Genomic DNA, 15,550 nt, shown 5'->3' with positions numbered 1-15,550 from the left:
ATCTATGCTTAGAGGAAAGGGGGGGTCCCCTGCCCTGACTGAGGTGGAGGAGTGGCTAAATGACACAAGAGTTCAACATCCAGACCTGGGCAGCTATAATTACATAATGACAGGGCTGTACAAAGATCTGTTGGAAGAACATCAAACTCAGCTAATTAAAGAACTGGGGCCTATTAAAAACTTTCTTTCAGAATGTTTGGGTTTGCTCACCTCCCTGACTGAACTAATCAGGAGGAAAGAGGATTGCCACTTTCACATAGAAGCCATCAACAAGCCAAATGGAAATAAAACCCAGTCCAACATCAAAGAAAGGAAAACAAGCAGAGCCAAACTAGTCCAAGGAAAAGTACTGGCCACTAGGAAACCTTCCTTAAAGGGAAAGAGCCCAATGCACAAGAAGAAGCCGAAGAATGTGAAAATGGGTCGAAAGGCTAAGCTGCCCTCTCGGACTGGGAAAGTGAATTTCTCAAAGTTATTCAAGATTCTGGAGAACTCAAGCACAAAGAACCCCAACATAACAACGCCAAATAAGAGCCAAAGCCCAAACATTTTAAATAAACATCAGGTGGCTAGCCCTCTAAGGCTAGCAAAACAACTGCTGCCCTCTAGTGGAAAATTAAAGAAAACTCCAGACCCAAAGCAAGAAACTCCCCAGAAGGGAGTACAAAAGAGCCAGAACTTAATTTTAATTAAACATAAATTAGTCCTCCTCCCTCTCTTCAAGCATGGAGGCCTTTCCACGCTTGCACAACAGAGAATTTATTTACTTAAGAAAATTGACTTAGTCATCAGAGGCCTTATACCAGCAGGAAATATTGTCAGCGTAAAATTTCTTCCTTTAAGGGCTGGTCGGTAACTAAACAAATCTTGGACAAGAGGGACAGGCTCCAGAGGGCTGGCCTGTTGGTGACCCGCCTTTTTGAAGAGTCTGGCGTTCCACCATCCCTCTTAGGAACACGCAAGCCTACTAGTCTGCGCACAGAATTGGAAATGGCTTCTGAAAACTGCAAACAAGGTCAACCGGAGGCAGTCAAAATTTCCAAACAGAAGGCTAAGCTCCAAAAAACTTTACTCCCTTCCAATGAACCCAATGAAAAGGAGATGCTCTTTTTAGCCTCCCTTGAGCAGATTCAACAGTCCCAGGATGCGTTAATAGCTAGGTTACAAACCATTAAAAAATCCTTAGTCCGCCAAGGTTTTTCTGCTCCTTTGGAATTTAATTTTGCTACTAACACAATAAAGCCCTTATCCAACGAAGACTGGACGCAGTGCCGGTTCCTGTCCCCCGAAGAAGTGGGTTCTCCCACACAACCCTTAATACCTCAAACAACAATACACCAGGTAGACCTTGCCATGCCGATGAGTAGGAACGGTTCAATCTTTGTGGACGCCTCAGGATCCTTAGATGGCATTCAGGTGGAGGATTGAAAGACAGATACAGCGAGGGGACACCACGCCAGGGAAACAAAACTCACTAGGTTAGTACCTACCACAAATGATCTCAACAGCTCACTCCACCTCTACAAAAACATTCATTTCATCATCCTAAAGAACAAACGGAGGAGTCTACCTTTGTTCCCCTCACCACCATATTTCCACATCTTATCATGGAATGTGGCGGGCTGGCTGTCTAAGCAGGGCGATGCTGATTTTCTGGATTTTCTCTCAAAATTCCAGATTATTTGTCTACAAGAGACCTGGTGCCTAGACTCTCATCCCCCTTACTTACAGGGTTATGTGGCTTTTGCTACCCCTGCGAAAAAACCAAATAACCGTGGCTGACCTAGCGGTGGTTTGGTCACTTTTATTCCTATAGAGCAAGGGTACAGGGTGCGACAACTGCAGTGGATGAAGAACAACAATTTTCAGATTTTACTTATCTCCAATAACACAGGAGGAGATCTTCTATGTTTCAACGTTTATATTCCCCCCGTGTGTACTTCCTCTCAGACAGTACAAATCTGGGAAGATTTGGAGACATGCTTGGAGAAGGCCAAAATAGAATTTCCTGACTGGAACATCCTGCTGGCAGGTGACTTTAATGCCAGGATAGGCAGCGACATCAATTCGTATGGCTCCAAAACCCAGTTTTTACCAGAGGCAGACTGGTTTATCCCTTGGAGTTCTGATGAAAAGGTCTTGAATAAGGCAGGTATTACATTACTGGAGATTGCTTTTAAGCATAATTTGTACAACCTGCATGGTACTTACATGGATAGGTCAGGAGGTTTCTTCTCTTTTATCGGCCCTCGTGGTGCAAGTGTGATTGACCATATCCTGGTCTCTCCAACAATTTTGGAGAGGGCACAGGGTCTCAGCACTTTTAACAGAACTGAGAGCGACCATCTTCCTAGAGCAATCTCACTAACTCCCCTCGAATCAGGGGGATTACAACATCTACATTGTGCAGCCCCTCCTCAAGCACTGGCCCCATGCAGGCGTAAATGGAACAGCGAGCTGGAGCTTAAAATTAAACAACACCTGCACTCTCCAGATTTATTGGTTCTGAGAGACCAGTGTCCTTTACCTAACTTTGATCCTTTTTCACTATATCAGCGGGTCTCAGAGTCCCTTTTCCCATTTCTTATAAACACCAGGCCTCCCAAACAACATAACAAATCGGGGGTCTGGTTTGACAAAGACTGCCGGAAGCTAAGATCCCTGCTTAGGAAACAACAAAATAAGGTAAAACAGGAGAGGACTTTGTCATCTATGGTAAATTTCCACAGATGGCGCTCTCACTATAAAAACACCTTAAAACTCAAGAAATCCCTTTACAGGAAGGAACAATGGGAGGCACTTGATAAGGCGATTAAATCGCGAGACGATTTATTAGTTGGATTGATTTCCTTTTTTTGACCAAATCATTTTTATTGATTTTCCAAATTTTACCAAACCAGCCACAAATTAAGACAAATTTAATACAATTTTTCCCAAAATTGGTTTCCCATACTCCATTCATGATGTGTCCAAATTTTCCTCTTGTTGCTGTTTATTTTCCTAGTTGTTTCTAGTTCACATTCCTTTCAATTAACCTTATATTACAGTAGGGTTTTTTTTTTAAAAAAAACACCTTGTTTATCCTTAAGCATCAGTTTGCCAATTCCTGCATGTACAATATTATAACATTTGCAATATCTACAAGTGAGGTTACTCCACAAATTATCAAATCCACAACAAGTCAGTAATTATCATTTCTAAAATAAACTATGTATGAAAACCCAGTAGTTCACTTTTACTAGATGTTTTTCCTTTTCTTCTTATATGCACAGTGCATTCTGTCCAGACCTCTTAAATGTCCAATCCAAGTATCTCCTCTGTTGTTGTCCATTCTAAAATAGGAAATTGCAAGGATGACCTTGGTATTTTCCCATGGCGCCTTAACAGTGAGCCCATAATAGTAGGAGAAGGCAGACTGTCTTTCCTAGAAAATTTGTAACAGTTCAATCTTTAGTCGCCCTCCCCTTAAGCCAAGCAGACCCAAGCTGATGACTTTCCATTGAAATTTCTCAATTTGCCTCTAAGAGTACACCAGTTATTGCTGGCCATTTCCCACCAGGTTCTCATCAACATTTTCTGACACTACAAGCTTTAATTAATGTCCCTAATTGTTTAATTATTTAAAATTCTCTCAGTCTTATTCGTCAAGTTCTTTCAGTTTCATCAAGCTGAGGAGGTGATAGGTAAAACTCCTCAAAAAAAGCAGCTTGTCACATCTTCTCTTTCCTTCCATTGTTTTGACAGCATCAGACAGCATCACTCCACCTCACACTGCCTGGAGTTTTACCTGCACACACTTCCAATTTTCCACTAATAAACCTCACCTGTGATCCTTTTATTTCTTTAATCCAGAGGGGGTAAGAAGTAAGCCCTTGAAAGCTTTAAGCAACAATAATAATAGCATTAATAATAAAAGAAGATCTACTCCTATCTTCTCTCCATTTTGAATTACAGCAGGAATCATAACTCAAATCTCATACCTCAACTTCAATAGCCTGATTATGCCATTAATTTTAATCCAGTGTTCAAAATTTTGAAGGAGCTCTGCCACTTGCTGTGGCGGACTTTGGAGGCTGTCTCTGTGATGGAGAGTTTGAGACCCAGCGTCTCCTCCCCTCCTGGTTCTTGGGTGGCAGGAGTGGGCACAAAGACGACATTTGGCCAAAAGTGCTGTTGGGTCACTCATAACACTAACCCATATTTAACATTAAGCTTAGTAAATGTTAACCTTAGTTAAGGCTGAGGCATCTGGCAGACAATCTCTTAAACTAGGATTAGGGTTTTTTTTGCTCTCCAGATGTTGCTGAACTATAGCTCCCATCAGTTCCAGCAAGCATGGCCCAATAGCCAGGGATTTGGTTCGCATCTGTCTGTCTTGAGAGACAATGGAGTGTGCATCTGGGGGTGAAGTCAAACTGCTGTGTTAGTTAATTCCACACTGTGGATATTGCTAATATAGGAACTGAATAGATTGTATTTCCTGATCAATCTGCTGGATTTTAACTTCTCATAGTATGTTTCGTTTATATGATAAGTTGGTCTATAGAATCATATATTTTGATATGATATGTTGAATCACATTTAAAAAGAATTTATATAGTTACATACAGCCTGTGGTGTTGTTTGTGTTGTTATCAGTTTTGTATTTACGTGACAAAGGGTTTGGTAGTGTTAGTTGACAGCACCGAAGTAACCTCTCTGGGGTGCAAGCCTGAGCAGGGTGTATGGAGGTTCTGGGCTGCCTAGACAACAAGAGCCCCCTCTTGGCCTCGCTGATGTGATTCAAAGGAAAGCACCAGGTTGGCTGCAGGAGGTGCTGGAAGGAAGTATAGAAGGTGCCATCCAACTACCTTAAGGCAGTGGTTTTTAACCAGTGTGACGTGGCGCTCTAGGGTGCCTTGAATGATAGTCAGGGGGACCATGGGCAACACTGGCTTCTGTCTTTCTTTTCCTTCCCTCCCTTCTTTGATGCCCTCTGTTGGTTACAGCAGCGACCCTGGCTACAAGCTCCCCAGGTGAATGGTGCCTCTCTCTGGGGTGGGGGTGGGCAACTCAGAGACCACGGATGGCCGCAGCAGCTGCCCAAAGGACTCCCAAGGAAAGGGGAGAGAACAGTCCACAAGGGAGGGTGTTTGAAAAAGGGTGAGAGGCTGCCAGCTCTGCAGACAAGGGATGACATAACTGGGCTCCTGAGCCCCACAGGGGTGCCACAGAAAGAATGTAATTGGTCAAGGGAGCCGTGGACTCAAAAGGGGTCTCCACTCCTGATTTGTGTAGGATTTGCTCCTTTTATTCTCTTGATGTCCACAAGGCAGCAGAGGTTTAAGATAAGAGTTTTTCTTCTCCTAGATGGGCTACCTTTCCAGGTTGATGAGCCCCATCTGCCCCTCACTTCTCTCTACAGCATGTGCAGAAATCACCTTCTTGACCGTTGGACCCACTATTGGTCTTTTCCACTCAATCCGCTCAGTCGTGTTTTCAGGCACAGTTTCTAACTCACTGAGTCTTTGATTCCCATTGGCTACATTCACTTGGTTTAATCGGCCAGTTGAATCTGTTCCTAGGGTGTGGCTGCTGTTGTATGCTGCCAGTTTCTAGGAGCCACAGGTGAGTTTCCAAGTGAGTTTCCAGGGTTGGGACCAAAGGTGAACCAACTACCCCAGAAGGAGCACAACATGTCCCCCACCAGAGGTACCACCCCTCCCATGATACCCCATATACCCCTGGCCAGGGGATTATAGGAGCCATAGGATTCCTTCTGCAACTTGGTGCCTTTTGGAAATTGTGTGTATGTTTGAGGAAGATCATTCTCCTATTTGATTTTTTTTCTCATGCAAGCATTATTTATCATATGTAAATCAAATGGCTGGCTAACTACTTCTAGTCTGGGAACCATCTGCCCAAAGCAGAACCCCCAAATCCAGCACATAATCTGGTTCATGTGGTTTTTGGTGGCATCTTTGGTTAAATCCTGTTTTGCCTTTTTTAACCCCACTTTGCTCTACAAGTTCTCTGTTTCAGAAACGTTCCAAACAGGAACAACAAACTAGCATGCTTGTGGAATAAACTAGTGTGGTACAAAAGTACAAGAAATTGGCACATGCTGATCGGCACAAGCAGCCAGTAATAACTTGAATAAAAATAAATATTTATGTTCATATTTCTTTGCTGGTATTTTGAAAAGGCAACATATGTTTCATGTTGTTTTTAAATAATGAAATGTGGAACAAATGAAAGTTAAGCTTCCTACAAGCTACTATGATAAGCAGACAGAGGTTTTGTTTACAGCTCAAAACTTCAGCTGTGACCTCTGACAATTGATGCAAACCTTAATTACAAATAGAATTATACATTTTAAGAACCATTCAGAACAAAGGAACATATTTTCACTTGGCTTTCTTTGTGATAGTTTTAATTAGCTGCAAGTCTTTGAAAAATCATAGTGCTTGACGGCTGCTCAGCCACTGACGGACTGACGGAAGAAAGTGGCTTGCTCACTTCAAATAATGCCTGGAAGATCTGTAGGAATGCGACTGTTTCAGCCCTTGTGCTCTACAATTTATCCATATGTTCCTGGATATACTATTTCTGAAGGGGTAGCAATGTTAGTTTCTGATTTCAGAAACAACAAGGAATCTTTTAGTACCTTAAAGTCTAACAATTTTATTAAAAGTGTGAGCTTTTGTGGAGTACAGTCTACTTCATCAGATGTGTGAAATGGTTTCTTGCATGGGGGGAGGGGAGAGACAGATAGTAAACTGTGAGTCAGAAGAAAATGGCATTCAGAGTGGCCATTCAGAGTGGCCATTAACCCCAAACAGTATTTAACAACACATTCATCCAGGCATTGGTAAGCCAATTAACATATGTAGTGTGATTTTGAAAAATCCATTGTGCCGATTTCATTCCAAAAGTGATAGCATTGAACCTCTTGATATATTGTAATTTGTGTGATTCATATTGCACTCTCCCTTTCAAGTCACTGCCCCCTGGTCTGTCTATCTATATCTATATCTATATATCTATATATCTATATCTATATCTATATCTATATCTATATCTATATCTATATCTATATCTATATCTATATCTATATCTATATCTATATCTATATCTATATCTATATCTATCTATCTATCTATCTATCTATCTATCTATCTATCTATCTATCTATCTCCAATTCAGGGTTACACTGAATTTGGTAACACAGGGTAACACAGGGTAACATGGCACAAAAACTTGTGCCATGGTAAAATCGTTTGCCTTCAAAGTGCCACAAAACTGTTGTTTTTCCTGGGTTTACAGGAACACATAACAGTGGATTGGTTTGTTTTGGATTATAGCTTGTAGTTAACGACGAAAGGTCTTAAATATGAGACCTGGCCAAACCCTGACTTAGAGTTTTGTGTGAAGAGTCCCTGGTGCTCACTGTCCTTTAAAATAGACAATGGGGAAGTGCAACTGAAAGTATGTGCAAAGCAGTTACTGTTTATGAAGGGTTTGATTCAGAGTCGGGTCCCTTGCTGGCTTGGGACCTGGTGCATATGTACCCTTTTGTTGTCCTGTTTTGAACCCTGACCTTGTCAGCCCAAGACCCTATCATCTGCTCCTCACTGCTTCTCTTAGAAGATGTAGGAAGCACTTGAGGGAAACGCCACTCTATTGCTCCTAGTAGAAGGTGTACATCTTAGGCTCAGTTCAAACATAATGTGAAACCATGGCTTACCCTGATCATTATTTAGAGCTCAAGGCATGGCATAAACTTGCAAATGTAAATGTACAGATGCACAACAGGCATCTTGTTGTCTGCTTTTGCTTTCCATCCTTTCAGAATTCATGTTCATGATTTCCTCTTCTGCCCTTGAAATAATAGCTTTTAACTTTTTTGTTGTTGATTCAGACATTATGCCAAATCATACTTAGCACCAGTCATTGTTTTCAGACCCATTTCAACTCCCCCCTCTCTTTCTCCTTGTGCCCCACCCCCAAGTTAAGTCTTATTATTTCCTAGATATAGGCTTTGACCTCACATTGGGATACAAGGAGGCTGTGACCACTGGCGGAGGAAGAGGCGTGTGGGGGAGCGCACCACTCAGGCAGGAGGAGAAGTTATGCTAAGACCAGATCACTTATTACCGAGGAGGCAGGTTTAGTTGTTGTTTGGAGACTATCTCTGGTTCGGGGTCTGGTCTTGACCGGATGGATACTGGAATCAACAAGGGAGACCCACATGACCTGAAGGTGCTGCTGTGCAATGCCAGGTCAAGGATTCACAAGACCACTGCCATCCATGACTTGATCATGGATGGGGGACTTGACCTGGCATGTGTAACAGAGACTCAGTTGGACGAGGCGCATGGTCCTGTTCTTGCCGCTGCTTGTCCACCAGGTTTCTCTTCTGCACAGCAATCCAGGTCATATGGGTGGGGAGGGGGGGTTGCAGTGATTTTTAGGAAGTCATTAGCTTGCATCAGGCATCCTATTGGGAAGACCCAGTTTTCTGAGTGCATGTTCTGGAAATTGGGCAATAGGGGCAGCACAGGATTACTTTTGGTGTACCAGCCTCCCCACTGCACCAAGGATTCCCTGCCCAAGCTGCTTCAGGTTGTGGCGGATGTTCTCCTGGAGACACCTAGTTTAGCTGTCCTAGGGGTTTTAAACATCCATGCCGAAACGACCTTACAAGGGCCGCTTGGGACTTCATGGAAAGCATGGCCTCCATGGGGCTGTCCCTGAATAAGTTTGGCCCAACTCATAGTCGTGGACATACCTTAGACCTGGTGTTCACCTCTATTGATGTACCCACTGACACTAAGTAAAAGCAAAGCAAAAGAAGTGCCATGGTCAGATCACTTCCTGGTGCAACTGGACTTTTCCGTGACCCATCCCCTCTGCAGGGAGGTGGAACCGATTCGGATGGTCCACCCCCGCCATTTAATGGATCAAAATGGTTTCCAGAGAGTGGTAGGCAATGTTTTATCCCATGCTGATGGCCTTTCAGCTGATTCCCTGGTGACCCGCTGGAATGCAGAATTAACCAGGGCCATTGACTCTCTGGCTCCAAAGCACCCTCTGCGAGTACAAGGATCCTGGACTGCCCCATGGTTTCCCCCTCAGCTGAGGGTGCTGAAACAATTGCTGGAATGGCTAGAGGAAACTCAGGTGGGGGAAAACTCAGTCTGAATCTGACCAGACACGGGTTAAAGCTCAATGCTGAGCCTACCAAGTGGTGATAGCAATGGCGAAGAGGACCTTCTTCACCGCCTCTATTGGATCTGCAGAAAACAACAGCAGGAGACTTTTTCAGGTGGTTTGTAATTTAATGGAATCACCTGCACCATTGGGGCATGGTAAGGACCCCAAGATTTTTGCAGATAAAGTAGCTCAGGTTCAGAAAGAGATAGATTCTACCGTGAGAGCAGGGCCAGGGCGGCTTAGGTTGCATGGGATCAGTTCCAATCTGTTACCTCCGAGGATGTGGGCAGGCGGCTTGGATAAGTGAAACCGTCCATCTTTCTCCTTGATCCTTGCCCATCTTGGCAAATAAAAGCAAGCTGGGAAGGGCTGGGCGATGGGCTCTGCAAAGTGGTGAATGCTTCCCTCTGTGAGGGAGACTTCCCAGACCTGCTGAAAGAGGCGGTTATTAAACCACTCCTTAAAAAAACATATTTGGACCCGGCCGATATGGCCAACTATCACCCAGTCTCAAATCTTCCATTCTTGGGCAAGGTGATTGAGCGGGTGGTTGCGGAACAACTCCAGGCACGCCTGAAGGATGCGGGCCATTTGGATCCCTTCTAATCGGGATTCAGGCCTCATCATGGGACTGAAACTGCCTTGGTCCCACTGGTCAATGATTTCTGGTAGGCTAGGGACAAAGGTGAAAACTGTTTCCTAGTTCTGCTGGATCTTTCAGCAGCCTTTGATACCATTGACCACAACATCCTTCTGGACCATCTAAAGAAGTATAGTGGTTCCGCTCCTTCCTCCCGGGTCCTGTCCAGAAAGTGGTGTGGGAAGATGAGTGTTTGGACCCCTGGGCTCCCACTTGTGGGGTGCCTCAGGGTTCCGTCTTCTCCCTCATGCTTTTTAACATCTATATGAAGCTGCTGGGAGAGATCATCAGGGAGTTTGGGCTGGGTGTACATCAACATGTGGATGATACCCAGCTTTACCTCTCTTTTAAATTTCATCATCAATCTTTATTACGGTCCAGAGACCCAACAAAACATTACAAATTAATACAGAGTTCATACAGTCTACCTCCAGGTTAATCAAGCACTTTGTTTGGAATATAGGGCTCGTTTGTTCTTGCAACCACTGATAAAAACTTTGCCACTGCCAACATTCTAGCTTTTGTCCGGTCTTCCAGTAGGAACCTGACATAGTGAGCCTCTGACTTTCCTGGGAAAGGCACCAGCAAGGGTAGTATCAGTTCAGCCCTGGCCTGCTCATACTTCGCACAATGTAACAAAATATGATCTGAATCGGAACCAGTGAAGGCGGTGAAGTTCCTGTATGAGTGCCTGGAGGTGGTTGGAGGATGGATGGCAGCTAACAAATTGAGGCTGAATCCTGACAAGACAGAAGTACTCTTTTTGGGGGGACAAGGGGCAGGCAGGTGAATGGGGTAACTGTGTCCCTGAAGGACCAGGTGCACAGCCTGGGAGTCATTTTGGACTCACAGCGGTCCATGGAGGCGCAGGTCAATTCTGTGTCCAGGGCAACTGTCTACCAGCTCCATCTGGTACACAGGCTGAGACCCTACCTGTCTGCAGAATGTCTCACCAGAGTGGTGTATACTTTAGTTACCTCCCGCTTGGACTACTGCAATGTGCTCTGTGTGGGGCTACCTTTAAATGACTCGGAAACTTCAACTAATCCAAAATGTGGCAGCTAGACTGGTGACTGGGAATGGTCTTCTGAAAGAGCTACATTGGCTCCCAGTACATTTCCGAGCAGAATTCAAAGCTTTAACGCCCTAAATGGCCTTGGCCCAATATACCTGAAGGAGCGTCTCCGCCCCCATCGTTTAGCGATGAGGTCCAGCAATGAGAGCCTTCTGGCGGCTCCCTCACTGTGACAGGTGAGGTTACAGGGAACCAGGTAGAGGGCCTTCTCAGTAGTGGCGCCTGCCCTGTGGAACACACTCCCTTCAGATGTCAAGGGAATAAACAACTATCTGACTTTTAGGACACCTTTTTAAGGGAAGTTTTTAAGTTTGATGTTTTATTCTGTTGGGAGCTGCCCAGAGTGGCTAGGGGAAACACAGCCAGATGGGCGGGGTATAAATAATAAATTACTCTTATTATTATGGCTAAGTGAAATTTTTACCTGGTCTCCCAGGACATAGGCCTTAGAGATTAAATGCAAACATGTGTAACTCATTCAGTAAAGGAACTTCCTTTTTTAAAACACACACAACTGTTTCCGAAAAGGCAAAGGCCACCACTTCACTGTTCCAAAATTCCCCCAAACATCTCTGTTTTTGTTCTAAAAAACAGCTTCCCTGAGATTCTGTGCCTTTAGCCTATTTTTTGGTAACTCTCATAGGACATTAATCAAACTTGCAATACTGCCTCCTCTGGTGCAGTTCTTTTTTCTCTTCATAGTGTTATAGAAAAAAACCCTGCTCCTTTTCCCTTATGAGGTATCCAGGAGCCCGTAAAGAGTCCTTAAGTGGGTTCCCGATCGCTAGGAGAAAATAACAGAAGCCAACCAGAAAATATTGAGAAGCAAAGCGGCTAGTAAGCCTGATCATTATTGACTGTTGCAACAGGCTCCCCACAGGAGGGAGGATAGAACCCAGAACAATGGTGTGCAAGCCCTTATATAGACTTTTGAAGTTGCCCACCCTATAGCCCCTGAAATATGATACATACATTGCAGATAGAGGTGGTCTACAGCATAAATCCTGCCTCCCAGGATATCTGTTAATGGTCACTGATTGCTGTACCTGGGCAGCCTGGCCATTCTTTTGTGATGGTAAATACTTTTAGTTCCTGAATCCAGGTCACAGGCTCTCTCTATTCATACATGAACACGCCCTTAAGACAGGATTTGTAAGGAAAAAGACAAAGGGAAGGCTTTCCCCTTTACTCCCTCCTTGCAGAGAAATATATTGACGTTCAGTTTGGGAGAGTCAAAATGACTTCAGGATTTCTCTCCTGTACTATTTCAAAAACGTGGTTTATATACTTATGTATGTGTTTGCCTTGTATGTTTATGAATGTTTCTTTTATATTTAGGACCTTAGAATGCTTATAACAATAGGGTGGAACTAGACATGAACTCTTGATATGGCTATTGCCAAAAACAGCAGCCTTGTGTTAAGTTCTCCCCTCTTTTGCCATAATGTTTTGGCTGCCTCACTCAGATTGTTTCCGTGCTCCTACCAGTGGTAGACTGGGGACAAAGAAATGCAAAACATGGAGAGGAAGAGAAAGAGGGCACAAAACACAGAGGCAGAAAAAGGCAATGTAGAATATATACCTAGCCTTTTTTTAGAGAGGTGCCAGCATACAGAGTGATGTCACTCTATGCCCATGGAGAATCCTAGGCAGTGGTGGGTTTCCCACCACCCTTAGAAGTTTAGTCTGTTTGCAAGCCTAGTCTTTTTCTGTCTCCAAAGTTTCCATTTTCAGCAACATTCCCTTCTTATATGCCATGTCTACTTCCCATCCTTTTACTTGGATTATTATGTTTGCATCTGTACTAAGATTTTTCTATTCCAAATGCATTCTTCCAAAGCAAAGAACCGTGGAATTGCAATCCCTGTGGATTTGGACAGCCAAGTTAATACACTTTTCATGAAGAGTCATTCTAATATGGTGCAGAGAGCAGTGATGGGTTGGAGAATGTCTGCCCGCAGCGGACCTCGCTTTAGAGAAGCCCTTGGAGGACCTGCTTGGGATTACAGGAATATCATTGAGAAACTACAGGTGTGGTAGAAAATGGCACATGTTTACAGTCTGTATATTATTGGTTTTTAAAAAATTGTATATGAGGTGCTGGAGAACACAATGCTTAGGACCAGCATGCCACAAAATCCACAAGCGTTTCCAAATTCGAATCTTAAAACTTCTCAACAAACTAAGCAGCCAATTTGCACCCCCATTGACTTTTTATGGACTGCCTAGAGTGTTGGGGAACTCAAGACTTTTCTATTGGAAAATGCAACTATTTATTATGTATATTGAAGAGACTCATGGTGTTCTGTGGCACAGCAAGTTTAGTCACACTTATATCTCTCTTGCTACAAGTTTTCCTGCTACATTAAAAAAAAACTTACAAAGCTGATGGACTCAGTGATCTTCCATCGTGAAAGGAAGGAGGCAGCCCTTGTTTCGACGCAATTTTAATTCAACCCCTTTTACTCTAACATGTAAGGCTCAGTAGTAGATAGGTAGCCGTGTTGGTCTGCCATAGTCAAAATAAAAAATTCCTTCCAGTAGCACCTTAAAGACCAACTAAGTTAGTTCTTGGTATGAGCTTTCGTGTGCATGCACACTGGTATCTGAAGAAGTGTGCATGCACACGAAAGCTCATACCAAGAACTAACTTTATGTACCCTTTTACTCTAACATGTAAGGCTCAGTGATTATGTTTTGAATCATAGGCCCTCCCCTTTCTCAGTTGACAAGATGGGCGGGTAAATCACAGATTGATGCGTTTTAGGCCACCAACTGGAATATGAGCATATATGGGTCCATAGAGGTGCCCACTAACACGAGGTAAGTAGTGAAGGATATCAGAGACAGAGAAGTGGTAGGGTAGAATTGTTCTCCATCCGTCCACACTGAACTCCTGTCCCACTTATGGTGGTTTCTCACTCTCTCATGTCAATGACAGAAGTTTGTCTTCTTTCCTCCTGAATGATGCTTTCACCCAAAATGTGTGCTGGCATATCTGATGTTAGCATAATGTTGTGGCAGCACAGTAAACATTCTGTCTTTTGAAAACAAATGCTTACATAGCTGTTACTACACACTAATGATTAGTTGGTTTACTTCCTCCAACAGAAGGAGCCATTCTGTCCAGAGAAGACTCTTTTTGTCAGATTAGGGAACCATTTAGATCCAAAAACATCATGTTATAAATATAGCGGCAATATATGTATGAGTGTCTGGATGAAATTAACATGTTGCCTGAGTGTTATGTGTTTCTGGTATATGACTACTATTTTCATCTGGTCATCCCAGTCCACATCACAGATTGGGGAAAATGTTGAAAAATGAGGACTCGTTTTACTTCATGATTGGAAAACTAGCAGCAGATATTAAACAGATGGCCAGTTCCAACTAAACTGGACACTTTCCTCTTGGTGTTTTATTTTTTAGGATGTTGTAGCCTCCTTGGAACAGCAGTTCAGCCCCATGATGCAGGCTGAATTTTCGGTGTTGGTTGATGTATTGCACAGCCCTGAACTTCTTTTCCCTGTGGGAAGTGATGCTAGAATCAGATGTGGGGCTTTCATGTCCAAGTAAGTGCCTGAAGCTATTGAAGCCAAGGTTTGTTCTTGGTTTTACTCATTGTGGTTTATTCTTCTGCCTTATTCATCATAGTGAAAGACACTTTGTTTCTCTTATATCAAAGATACATAGGATGTCATATATTAATAGAAAATACTCAGAGTTGTAGGGGATGAAGCAGACACCAGAGCACCAATTTCCGCAGTTAATGGTGTACAAGCGATCCAAAATACATTTAGTTTGGTGAGATTTTCCCTGTATAGGGAAAACTTTTAATGTGTAATGTTTAACTATGTTTTTATATATGTTGGAAGTCACCAAGAGTGGCTGGGGCAAGACAGTCAGATGGGCGGGGTAAAAATAAAACAACAACAATAACAATTGAAAACTGTTAGGGAAAGAGCCCTGTAAATAGCTGAAATGAATAGAAAGACAAAGCAATGTGTGCTGGATTGCTGCACAACCTTTTAATAGCACGCAAGCTTTCTAAAATCAAGTAGATTCCCCCCAATAGATATACGATTACAAAATGTTATGAGCATTTAAATTTAAATATATTACAGTGAAACTTAATATGCATTTAATCCCTTTTGTTAAAGCATTTGATCTAGGGACTGAGACAAAACCAATATCTTCCTTGATTTTTATTATATATTGTTAAACTCCAACTTGTAGTGTATTCAGTCTTCCACAATCTATACTTGGCCTTGACTTGGTAAAGTGTTTAATTGCAGTCTGGCTGAGTGCCTTTAATATTGGCGTCTTGGCTTTCCTATGCCCTTGATGTCCTTCAGGAAATCTGCAAATGTTAAATAGAGCAAACTTGGAGAAGCAAACAAATTTGGCAATTTTTCTGTTTCTACAATAACTGGCATATTTTGCAAAGCCGAGGTGGTAGCATTTACACAAAGGTTGATGATTCTGCCAATAAATCAATGGCAGCCTTCCTCAAGGGGCAAATAGGAGCTTTGGGGGGGGTGCATTTTTACTGGGCAGGTTAATCTCCCCCCCCCCCATGCATGGTGATCCCCTGCCCTTCTTTATGGCTACCATTCAAGTTTTTTTCTTTTTTAAGAAAA

The 15,550-nt window shown here is 43.1% G+C and overlaps 1 protein-coding gene across 7 annotated transcripts in view; it reads left to right on the top strand.

Annotated features, from left to right (window-relative positions):
* Window positions 1-15,550, top strand: part of ITPR2 (inositol 1,4,5-trisphosphate receptor type 2) — a 330,950-nt gene that overhangs the window by 170,662 nt on the left and 144,738 nt on the right. For all 7 annotated transcript variants that reach the window (XM_083464129.1, XM_083464132.1, XM_083464131.1 and 4 more), the window contains 2 exons: window positions 12,751-12,941; window positions 14,340-14,482. In XM_083464129.1, the coding sequence (XP_083320255.1) occupies window positions 12,751-12,941; window positions 14,340-14,482 (334 nt within the window). The remainder of the gene's footprint in view (window positions 1-12,750; window positions 12,942-14,339; window positions 14,483-15,550) is intronic.

This window comes from Podarcis liolepis, assembly GCF_965112155.1.
Source record: "Podarcis liolepis genome assembly, chromosome: 10".
Classification (NCBI taxonomy): domain Eukaryota; kingdom Metazoa; phylum Chordata; class Lepidosauria; order Squamata; family Lacertidae; genus Podarcis; species Podarcis liolepis.
The sequence above is the reverse complement of the archived record's forward strand: the minus strand, read 5'-3'. Positions and strand labels throughout refer to the sequence as shown.